Source organism: Myxocyprinus asiaticus, chromosome 13 (genome assembly GCF_019703515.2).
Source record: "Myxocyprinus asiaticus isolate MX2 ecotype Aquarium Trade chromosome 13, UBuf_Myxa_2, whole genome shotgun sequence".
NCBI classification, from domain to species: domain Eukaryota; kingdom Metazoa; phylum Chordata; class Actinopteri; order Cypriniformes; family Catostomidae; genus Myxocyprinus; species Myxocyprinus asiaticus.
In genome coordinates this window covers 24,603,473-24,616,194 of record NC_059356.1, presented here as the reverse complement: position 1 = coordinate 24,616,194, position 12,722 = coordinate 24,603,473, and the positions used below count along the sequence as shown (strand labels likewise).

General features: G+C 35.9%; 1 protein-coding gene across 3 annotated transcripts in view; it reads left to right on the top strand.

Annotated features, from left to right (window-relative positions):
• The window catches only part of LOC127450602 (syntaxin-binding protein 4-like), a 61,195-nt gene extending 54,145 nt beyond the window's left edge, over positions 1 to 7,050 (top strand). For 2 of the 3 annotated variants that reach the window (XM_051714839.1, XM_051714838.1), the window contains exons 17-22: positions 1,056 to 1,244; positions 1,398 to 1,514; positions 1,784 to 1,833; positions 1,939 to 2,069; positions 3,998 to 4,055; positions 5,688 to 7,050. In XM_051714839.1, the coding sequence (XP_051570799.1) occupies positions 1,056 to 1,244; positions 1,398 to 1,514; positions 1,784 to 1,833; positions 1,939 to 2,069; positions 3,998 to 4,055; positions 5,688 to 5,721 (579 nt within the window). In that variant the 3' untranslated portion in view covers positions 5,722 to 7,050. The remainder of the gene's footprint in view (positions 1 to 1,055; positions 1,245 to 1,397; positions 1,515 to 1,783; positions 1,834 to 1,938; positions 2,070 to 3,997; positions 4,056 to 5,687) is intronic. The other variant, XM_051714840.1, reaches the window with a different exon arrangement.
• The last annotated feature ends 5,672 nt before the right edge of the window (positions 7,051 to 12,722 follow it).

Sequence of the window (12,722 nt, the reverse complement as noted above, 5' to 3'; positions counted from 1 at the left end):
GATTCTCTGATTGGTGAATCTTTCTCTGCTGTATCATGGGTAGTGTAGTTCTTGACCAGAAATTACACTTTTAATCTCTTTATTTGTATGTGTTCCATATTGAACTGGGTAAAAATATCTATGCGGCCTCTTTCTACAAAGTGAGTAAATCACTTGCATATGTGACCAAATTTCACGCTGTGTAAGTAAAAATGTGTCATTAGCCACTGGCTGGTAAATGTTCAGATTTCACCAGTGTTTGAGTAGTATAGTGGTGAAGAAGCTACTAGCACCAAGATCCTTTCACTGCGGGTTCAGAGTAAAAGTTTGGTTTAGCTCGTTCTTTGTCCAAAGACAAGATCCACGCAATCCATTTGTAACTGAATAATGTCTCTTTAATAACCTTTCTATTCTTTACAGTCAGTTTTTGATTAAAAACAACAAAAAAGAAACATTTAATTTAAATCACGCACAGCACGGATGCGCTAAAGAAACAAGTCCTCTCTCGTTAATATGCCCTCACCGGATGATACTGGTAGGCTTAAAAGAGGCAGTATCGATTTAGCACTTCAATGTAAATATTTTAAAATGGTACAATCTAAGCATTCAAACAACAATCATGTAACAAAAATATATATGCTGTATAATATATGCATTTTCAAGACACTTATTGATGGATTACACTGAATTTGAACATTTTTCAAAAGCTAAAATGTGACCAATACGATGAATATTATGATGAAAAATATAATTTGTAAAATAATTTTTTCGAATTGTACCTAGAGGGTTAGAAGATCCCTTTATAATTAACAGCATTAGCATTCTTAGAAAGAATTTATTTCAGATGTAAATGTAAATGGACATTGTAATTGAAATATATCCACATGAATCAACATCGAATCGAAAACGGAATCGAATGGAGAGCTTGTGAATCAAATCGCATCCTGAACTCTGTATCAATATCCAGCCCTAGTTCCATATATTTGTTTATCTGGACTCATAATACCATTTATTGAAGACATATCTGCACTCATCAGTTTGCATATACTTTGTTTCTGTGTGTCTGTATGAAACAGAAGGCCACAGCCACAGTGGAGGAGAATAAGTCTCTGAAGAGTAAGCTACAGGTTGCAGAGGCGGTTCAGAGGCAGACTAACAGTGCCGAGCAGGACTATGAGGAGGTCATTCAGCTCCTGGAGGCTGAAATCAAAGATCTGAAGAACCAGCTATCCGGAAAGAAACAAAGAGGCCTGGAGGCTACCAAAGTAAGCATTCTTTTAAAAAGTCTTTCTGCTAAAAATGATTTCACAATATGATGCAATTACTGCAAACAGCTTTTGTAGACCAGGTAAGTGTTATCCAGGGTGACAATGTTTTGTTTCAGGATGAACTAGTTTTAAATTGCATTTTCTTCACAGGAAGATGTGATGGAACTGAACAGGAGACTCACTGCCATTGACAGTCAGTTGAGAAAGTCTGAACTGACAAGGAAACACCTGGAGATATCCAACAAGAAGCTTATTGGCTTTGCTCAGGTACAAACAAACCACATTTAAGCTTACTAAATGTAACTCAAAAGCATGAATAAAGTTCTTCAAAACATACAGTGGCCCATGAGTGACACATTAGTCACACTTAAAAATATCAAAATACCATTGCATTATATAACAAAATATCAATCCAAGTGGCATCGTTTTTGCATTTATCTGTAATAAACTTGGCTTGAGTGTCCAAATGCATTTTCAAATACAAAAGAAATAAAAAAATCAGTGTTTGCAATTACCAATTTGAACTGTTTCAACAGAATGTCCACAAAGTTCTCACCAACACCGGCTTATTTGGAATAGAAAGTGGGTGAGTTTCTCAACATAAACACAATTTGTTGGCAGTGCTTCTCAATTGCATTGTCCCTCTTCTGTAACATCATGGCTCACATGACATCACCTTTTCATCCTACAGGAGCATGAGAGCATCTCCAACGACTGACATCCCTGACACACCCTCCCCCATCCCTGACCCTGCCTGCCAGCTCGCGGCTGAGGCCAAAGAGCTCGTGGATGGTGTCTGTTCACTTTGCACTGAGGATCACTGTAAGTGGGAAAGACATAAAGTACATTGTGTACACTGTGCAAAAGTTTAAGGCAGATGTGAAAAATGTTGTATAGTGAGGATGTATTAAAAATAATGTCATGAATATTTTTTATTTATCAATTAACTTCATACAAAGTGCAGTAAACATGAAATCAATATTTGGTGTGACCACCCTATGCCATTAAAACAGCACCAGTTCTCCTCAGTACTCTTGTGCACAGTTTTTCACGGTTGTTGACAGATAGGATGTTCCAAGCATCTTGGAGAACTTGCCACAGTTCTATGTATTTAGGCTGTCTCAATCGCTTCTGTCTCTTCATGTAATTCCAGACTGACTCAGTGAGGTTAAAAATACTATCTGTTGCAGGACTCCTTGTTCTACAACTATTGTTCTATTTGCAAAAAGAATGTTTGGAATTCTAAAATGTATATCACCTACTGACACACTAAAGTGGAAGATATAAAATAACCACCTTAAGACAAATGTTTTTGTTAAACATCTAATGTGTCTTAAGGCTGATTTCTACTTCTGCGTAGAACCTACGCCGTAGGCTCTGCATAGCTACGGCACCTCTTCAAAAATGTAACCTTGTCGTGTCAACGCGGACTACTACAGCTGTTATTGGTCTACTTTGTAACCAGAGACCGCCCCCCGGGATGATAACAAGGATATCGGAGTTAACGTTGCATTTCATCCAAGATTATCTTAGATCTATGCATCATATCACATTGTATTTGGACTCGGGATCATTAAAGCAATTTTCTTAATCAGGAACATCTGCTGGTTTTACGTTCTGTTTGTGTTTCATGAAGTTACAAGCGTATACTTCTGTCTTTAATCTTTATACAGTTTATAAACTCAACACTTTTTTCTCAGGACTTTTACTTAAAATAACGTGTTGCATTCTACTCACGAACTTTCCAATCTGCACGATGTTTTGACCGTATGTTTGACAGCGGCGTACAGCGATGATCATATTTCATAAATTATGGAACACTTTTTAAGCAAGGGGGTTAAATTTCCTATAATGTAAAGTCTTTAAAACACCACCCATTTTGTGTAATTCAGGCGAGTAGTTATTTAATTTGATGATTTATCTTTCAGCACGGAACATCAAAATATGTATTTATTATTATTTAAGCGACTCAAGCGAGCATGAATACAGTATTTTCCTCATTTATTTTCTCCCTCCAATGCAGGCAACATATATAATAAATAATGTGTGCCTAAATTTCAACATGTTCACATACTTTGAACTAATGCTACAATAATTTTATAAATAATCCACGAATTGCTTATATTGCCATTGTTTATTTATGAATGTATAATTAGCATTTTGACTATACTCACAGAACGATGTAGACACACCAATGCAGAACTATAAATGCAAACCAACGTGTTGGCCACTGTTGGTTTGCATGGAGCCTACGCCGTAGGTTTGACGCTGAAGTATAAATCAGCCTTAAGACTTCTGTACTGTGTACTAGATCATTGATATCCAAAGTGTACTTTTAGTCTTTATTGAACAGTATATAATTTTAAATTTAGTGAAATGTTGTGCTACCTTTGTTTAACATAACTGACACACTATTTTGTTATCTGATGCAGTGACATTTCGATATTTGTGCCTAAAGTGTCTGAATACTTTTTGGGACCACTGTAGTATCTTAATACTTTTGGGGGCCACCATAAACCGCTTTAGGCACCTAACCTGAGCAGCTGTTCAACGCTCTGTTTTTCAGTCTGTTGAATGGTCTGCTGGTGTTGCATGTGAAATATGTTTCATTTTGCAACTATCTGTTTGATGGTGACAGGAGGATTTACATAATCTGTTAAACTCATCACTGACACATGGCTTTGAACTGATTTGACCTTGTGTTGTCACAACATTATTCTCATTCAATACCGTTTGATTGTGTTTTGTAGCATTACCGCAGTATGTAGAGGGATGCATTGCAAAGGCCAGAGACGACTCTGATTCAGAGTGAGTGACCGTCACTGTGGGTTTGTTGCTTTTAGAAAGAATCAGCATTTTGCCCTTCACTGCTGGTGTCAGCTAGCTTCAGCTCTAACCAAATGTTCATTTCACTGTCACAAAACCCCTCACTATAACTGCTAGCCTTGTAAAGTCTGTCAGTTATCCAGTTTGACAAGTAGTTTTGGAAAGCTGCACAGCACGTGTCACACGTGGTTAAAAACATTACAATGCAGGATCAGATTCATTGTCATGTAAGGATCGTATTCATATGAGAATATGACATTAAACATCTTTACTATAGACCAGAATGTCCAAAGATTATTATTAAAAAATTATTCAAATGACTAAAATTCACTTAAATACACACTTTTTAAGTGCAGAATACACTGTTCTGCAATTTAACGTCTGTGTTAATCCACTGTTTCTTGATATACTCGCAGATTCTGTACTGCCTTTGCAATGTAAAGTCGACTACAGACATTTTTTTCATTGTGATTCATACAGCATATTAACTGCAACTGAACACAGCAGACGTAGATCTCAAGTATGAAAGTTTTAAGATGGACAGGATCTTTGAACCCCTCTTATTATATTTCTTATTCTAAAGTGCATTCTCAAATATACTGATCGAGTTATGGAAGCCTGATTAAATTCAGTCAATCTGTTCTTTTATATATTCTAGTTCTTCCATTTATAATCTACTTTGCAGCAATGGCTGTTAGGTCCAAATTATGGTTCCTCTGAAACAAAAACGTCCTTTTTTACATCTTCTCAGAATATTGAATATTATCCAAAAGCTAAAGAAAAATCTTGATTTTTTTATTTTAACTACATCACTCAGCCGTAATCACTATTTATACAGTTCAACCAAGTATACTGATTTAGTGTTAGAACCCCACAATTTAAGTACTAACTATTCATTTTTTTCTTAATTTTGTTACAAAATTTATCTTAAATTTATTTTAAAATTTGCATTAAAATCTTAAATTGTCTTAAAGGAATATTACTGGTTCCATACAAGTTAAGCTCAATCAACAGCATTTGTGGTGTAATGTTACCTGATTACAAATAAAAAAATTAAAAAAATATGTGTTACAGTGAGGCACAACGTAAGGGAATAGGGCTAAATATTGGAGGGTTTAAAGGCAGAAATGTGAAGCTTTTAATTTTAGAAAAGCACTTACATGAACTCTTCTGTTAAAACTTTTGCATAAATTTACCTGTAAAGTTGTTTAAATTGTCGTTTTTCATTTTACGGTTTTAGGGTTTACGGCATTATCATCATGGCAACAAAGATGTAAGATTGGATATAACTTTACACAGAAAAGATTTTATCACATTACAAAAATGTTGACACGCATATTGTTGATGTCTTGTGACTATACTTTTGAAACACTATTTTAACGTTTACAGATTGACCCCCATTAACTTCCATTGTAAGTAACCTCGATTTTTTAAAGAAAAGGAGGGGCAAGTTAAAATTAATTTTTGTGGTAATCAACATTATGCCACAAATGTTGTCGATTGAGCTTAACTTGTATTGAACCCGGAATATTCCTTTAAACATGCAGATACAATGTAAACTTGCAGACTTGACCCTGTGATACTCATAATGAACCATCTTGCTCCTTTTTGTAGCCTCATTCACTGGCCACAGCCTCCCCTCATCTGAGATCCTGCTGTAAGAGAGCAGACATCAGTAGAGGATCTGGGATGGAAAGGAACTGGGGTGAATCTCAGAAGATGGAGCGAGGTTGAACTGAAAAAATACTGTGGAAAAAGCTCTATCAGCTGATCAGGTCTACTGATCAAAAGAGTGTTTTTTTAATTAAAAAAACACAACAGTCCATGTACATATATGTACACTTGTAGCATTACTCAGTGTCATAATGTAGATTGAAAATTAAAACAAACAAGCAAGAAAACGCCACCATCCATTATAGAAGTGACTTTGAAATGCTCAAGGGTAATTTTGATCAATGTGCCATGTGCAACATTTACTGTATTTCAGCAGATTATGTGGTTACAATGCACAGTTATAGAGAAGCTGCAATATTAAAAAGAGAAAGAGAGCTTTCTATACTATGATGTTTCATCATACAGTATATCTCCCCATTAAACAAATGTAATGTAAACATGTGGCTGACCTCTCTATTAGAGTTAGGTAATAATACACAGAACATGTTTTACATTTCACTTAGGGAACTTGGGGCACAGTCCCCACTTTTCATCATTTGATATGATGCTTATTTGTATTTGTTCTGAGAAGTGCTATGATGTTTTGAAGATTTTATATTTTGAGTCCAAATCTTTTATTATTGAGGACGCGTGGACATGCTTGCTTCTAAGTATGTACGCAGTTGTTGTTATAATCCTCGTAAATCTTGCAGTCAAATCCTCTGATGTCCTCTTCATGTCCTTGCTGTTTATGTCATTCTGTGCTCAGACACATTTGCAGCACAGGTTAGTCCAATGTCAGCCAGCATCCTTTTCCATTACTATCAGGTATAGTCTGTTAAGTGCTTAGGGAAATAATCCTTCATAGCTTTTTTCTTTGATGGATGGTAACTTTGGTCATTTCAGAAGTGCATCTTAGTTCTGGTGTCCTCATGACTATACTGATTGTACTAGGAGGATTTTGGTTGTCATGGCATCATCGAGTAATGGAGGTCATATTGCAGTGTTCCATCCCAAATGCATCCATTCAGCTAAACAATACACATGGTTCAGATTACTGCTCTCATAACCACACTGTATTCAACTGTTTTGTCTTGGAATATATGGTAGGATCACTTCTATCAGTGTGTAATATGGACGGTGGTGACATTCATTTCCTGAGGATAAAGGTGGAACTGTATGTAACAGTAATTGTAAGGTTATGCAGGTTTGAATATATAAATAACAGCACATGCTCTAAAAATGCTGACCTGTAGTCCTGTGATTTAACTAGATCGCATCATATGTGTGGCCTAAATGTCTTTCTTTTAATGTTTTTATTAAAGTCAGAACAAATTTGTGCTTTTGTGTGCTTTTTCTCAGTTGACATCATCAAGAGCTCTTTTTGTTCATAAAGAACATACAAATTATTAAAGAATTCCATAATTCTGTTGGCCTGACAAAGCAATCAAATATCTATCTATCTATCTATCTATCTATCTATCTATCTATCAATCATCTCAGAATATCTATCTATCTATCTATCTATCATCTCAGAATATCTATCTATCTATTTATCTATCTATCATCTCAGAATATCTATCTATCTATCTAGAGTATGAATTATAAAATTCTGAATTTAGCACAAATTTAGTAAGGTTCAGAACAAAACATTCATTGTTTAGCACACAACACGAGCTGTGCTTTTTATACAGAAAAAGCTAACTGATATGGCATACTCATATGCATAATAACAATTTCAAAACAACACAGAAACTCATCTGTATTCTGTGTGTCAACGTCCTGCTGAATATTTCATAACCCCAGCACTGGGAAGTGAAGCCCATTAACCAACAACATAATCAGGCAATTCCAACCTATCAGTACATTTTTAGAATAACCCTGTACAGAATAGACTGAAAATCAGTAAAGAATATCAGATGTACTCATGGTAACTGTGTACAAAGTGATCATTTTTATGACATTACAACATTGTCACAATTTCTGTGCTGTCAGTTTCTCACAAAAACAGATTACATGACACTGCCCCTGTGTTTCTTTAATTTCACTATTAATATAACTAAAATGTGCAAAAGGAACATTTCTGCTACATGATACAGTCTTAATGTGTGATAGGGTGTTTAGCAAAACTACCGAGGCCAGTAAAACTGGTGTGTAAAGGGCTCTTTACGGGAGTTTCTTAACAGCCTCAGTATGATCTGTGCCAACACAAGCACATGCATCAGTGACCTGCTGATTATTACAAGAGTGGATCAGAAGGCCGCTGCAGGAAGGAGATGGGGGGAGTCATAAGAGCCTGGAGTCATACCCACTATTGTGTTTCCATGAGGAGTCTCTCCATGCAGAAAATCATCTTCTTCCTCCATGGACCCCTGCAAGACCAGATCAAGTGTTAACATTTATTCTTTGATGAGAGTAAATGATTAAGATGAGCACCTCATGCACAAACCCAAAAAGGTTTAAAGATTTATTAAAAACTTGTAATTTGACACTCATTTTATTAAAAAGCTTCAGTTTACTTACAGTGGCCTCAAAAAGCTTTTAGGCACTTCAGTATGAATTTAATTGCATTAGATCACACCAAGTTTCACTCAAGTTATCACAGCTGTCCTAGCAGAGTAACCACAGATGTGTTCATCATTAACTATGGACACATTCACTAGTAATTGTGTGGTTTAGTCGTGAAGTGTTCAGCAGAGAGATAATTTCACAGCTTGCTGAGAGTAAAAGTTGTTTCATGAAGAGATCCACGTGCAATCCATTGAATACGGACTCTTTTAATACCCTTTCTGTTCTTTACAGTCGGTTGTGATCAAAAACAACTACAAAAAAATATTTAATTCTAATCTTGCATCACACCGATGAGGTAAAGCCATTCGAGTCCTTTCTAGTTAACATGCGCTGATTTAAAGACGCTGTTTACAGAACTGCCAGTTTTGGTTAAAGAGACGGTTTTAGCACGTGTTCAACAAATCAATGTAAATACTTGTAAATAGTACAAATTATGCAATTTAACAATAAACACGTAACAAAAATAATATGTGCCAAGACAGATAATTAAAGAATAGTTAATCCAAAAATAAAAATTCTCTCATCATTTACTCACCCTCATGCCATTCCAGACGTGTATGACTTTCTTTCATCTGCTGGACAAAAACAAAGAGTTTTAGAAAAATATTTCAGCTCTGTAGGTCCTCACAATGCAAATGAATAGTGACCAGAACTCTGAAGGTCCAAAAATCACATAAAGGAAGTATAAAAGTAATCCATAAGACTCCAGATGTTAAATCTATGTCTTCAGAAGTGATATGATAAGTATGGGTGAGAAACAGATCAATATTTAAGTATTGTTTTTACTACAAAATTCTCTTCCCTGCCCAGGTGGCGGCGATATGCATGAAGAATGCGCATCCACAAAAACAAAAAAGAAGAATGTGGAAGTAAAAGTGAAAGTAGAGATTTATAGTAGTAAAATGACTTAAATATTCATGTTTCTCACCCACATCCACCATATCACTTCAGAAAATATGGATTTAACCACTGGAGTCGTAAGGATTACTTTTATGTTGACTTTATGTGCTTTTTGGATCTTCAAAGTTCTGGCCACCATTCACTTGCATTGTGAGGATCAACAGAACTGAAATATTCTTCTAAAATTCTTTGTGTTTTGCAGATGAAAGAAGGTCATACACATTTGGGATTCATGAGGGTGAGTAATTGATGAGAGAATTTTCATTTTTGGGGAAACTATTCCTTTAACTATTGAACTTCATTGTATCAAATAAGAGATACATATGACACAGGCAAAAACTTGGCTCTTGCCATGAAGCTGCCCATGTATCCAGCAGCAGACTGTCTCAGGATGGGGGAATGGGAAGGGCTTTGTAACAGCTTCCATAAGTGATCTATGAAGGCTTCAGCCAAACCCTGAAAAAAGCAAGTCTACTTTAGAAACAAAACATATCTCATGTCTCTTACATTATTTCTCATAATACGTCCTCGATAAATGCCTACTACATGACATGTAATCAAAATATGCACATTGTTAAAAATCAACTGTTGTCAATGAAATGCTTTGTTAAAGTGCACTTCATCAGCAGTAAAAGTCGGTTTTGTTTGCAGGAGAACCGGAATGTTACCAGGCACAGGCTGCACAGTACTGCACGTGATAGAAACTGTTAGTGGGAAGCATCACCTTATCAAATAGAGACAACAGGTCTCTGTACAGAGCTTTGGTCTTCTCAATATCTAATGAGCCTGATTGAGTAGGAACAATTACAGGGAAACAGTGAATAAGTAATAGCCATTTAATCATGGCACACTTTAGTGTCAGATCTCATTATTAATAATAACAATAAAAATAGCACTATGTCCTTACCATTAACATGGCAGATGTCTTTAACATAAGCCAGCAGGACTCTCAGCAAAGTGTCTAGTCTCTCTGCCACAGGGTGAACCATTACAGCTCCATCTACATGTCTCAATGGAGAGTCCTCATCCTCATCCTGCCACTGACGAGAGAAATGTCAATAAAATGAGTCCAATCTATGACTTTACAAAAAAGGCAGAAGGAAAGTGATATAAATGAGTTAGCCCTGAATTAAGTATCAGACATGTGCCTTCGAGTTTCAACAAAATGAGTGTGTTATGTCAGCATTTGGCTTTTTGTTGCATTATTACAGCAACTGTTCTGGAACTACTGTGAATCTCCACTGGCGTCTTGCTGTTCTACACCTTCCGTTTTTTCAATCAAGTTAAAACAGCTGTCAAACACCTACATTTGGCACTATCTGTAAATCAGTAGTTAACACATAATATTCTCATAGTCCATGTAGTCTCCCAAGTTATTTAGTTTAACCCCATGCATAATAATATGCTGTTTAAAATAGTATTAGATATGTCAGCTTCTCAAATAGTATTTCATTTCAACAACCCAAATACTAACAGTTACAAATATAGTCACTGGCAAGCCATCAGTCAAATCAGGCAGACTCATGTGATGAAATAAGCAGTTTAATATGAGCCCCTTAAAGAGTGAGCATCTTGCTGATGATGAGCTCCTGCAGGTCTCTCCTCAGGGCAGGGATATAGATGGTAACTATTAACAGATTGTGCACATAACACTCCTGTATGGACAGATTATACAGTCTCAGAACAACCACTTTTATAAAGACATCATCACTCATCACTAACAGGATTTTAAGGGAATAGTTCACCCAAAAATTAAGATTCTCTCATCATTTACAATTTAGATCCTTAGATCCTTCAGAAATAAGATGTGAACAAATTTGTTTAATAGTAATGAATGCTTACCCCATACTCTTTTATATATATATATATATATGTTCTATATAAAAGGAATCTGTCATAATGTCTTTGAAATCGAAATACTGACAGACACAAAACACAATTAACAGTAAGACACAACAGTTTAACAGCAAGACAAATGTAACTGAAACCCTCTCTGTCAAAACTGTATATACGAGCGAAGAGATGAACACTGCAGTATCAATGAAAATTCAAGTGATAACGCAAAATGAGAAATGCACAGCCTCCATAACAAGATGTGTCAGCAGCATAAATGTAATGTGTCTGTGACCTTGTAAACCTGAATATGGGGAGTATAATTTTGTCAGGTGTAATGTTAACATTGTGGAAATTATACGCCCCCTGGTAAACCCATCCTATTGAAGCTACAGTCAAATGCTTTTGAAGACACAGCCTCATAATGAGATGTCAGCAGCATAAATGTAATGTGTCTGTCAAAAATATTGAAATGGGGGTTTCACATACTGAAGTCATGTGACTTTGTATTAAACTCTGGCATGTGTGAACTCTTCTCATTAAGTAAAATGGCAGTAGTTTTTAATAAGGCAGCTGACTTCAAAGCAATTGTTCCTGTCTTTTAAATTTTAGTTTAATTAGTTATAGGCCTACAATATGTCAAATTGAAGAAGAAAAAAAATTCTTTGGAAGAAAAACATGACAGTGCTTTTTGGGCCCTAATGTGTTGGAAAATACTTCAATTCAATTCAATTTATTTTTATATAGTACAGTTAAAAACAACAAAGTGCTTCACAATCAAGAATCTAGAAACAGTTAAGAGAGTAAGAATGATGGAAAATCACCACACATAACATACATATAACAATATAAATTCAACAAGAAAGACTATATATTAAAAAGGACAGTGTATTTAACTCCAGTTTAAGATTCCCTTGATTCAAAAGCAAGAGAAAAGAGATAAGTATTCAACTGAGACTTGAAGACCTCAACAGATGGGGCCAAACGAAAATGAAGTGGAAGATTATTCCATAGTTTAGGGGCAACTACCGAAAAAGCTCGATCCCCCATAGATTTTTGCTTGGACAGAAGGACAGCCAACAGCATTTGGTTTGAAGACCTCAGTAGCCTAGAAGATTTGTGGTGGCTTTGATCATCACTAAAATACTCAGGAGACAGATTTTGTAGTGCTTTAAAAACACTAATAAAATCTTAAAATCAATTCTGTAGCGCACCGGAAACCAGTGAAGAGAGGATAGCACAGGAGTAATATGCTCCCTTTTTTTAGTGAAAGTCAGTAGCCTGGCTGCAGCATTCTGCACTAGTTGCAGATAGGACAGTTGCCGCTGACAGACCCCTGCATAGAGAGAGTTACAATAGTCTAGTCTTGAGGTAATAAAACCATGAACAACTGTCTCTAAATCTTTAAAACTAAGCAAGGGTTTTAGCCTAGAAATCATTCTGAGCTGGTAAAAGCTTACCAGCTCAAAGTTTTTAACAACAGAATTTATCTGATTCTCAAAGTTAAGTGCCGAATCAATTATGACACCAAGATTTCTCACTTTATCTTTCACAGTTATCGCCAAGGGAGCAAGAGTACCGGCTATCCTCTCAGTATACTTAGGAGGCCCAAATATAATAATCTTTGACTTGTTTTCATTTAGCTGGAGAAAATTATTAGACCACCAGCTTTTAACCTCTTCCAGACAGACC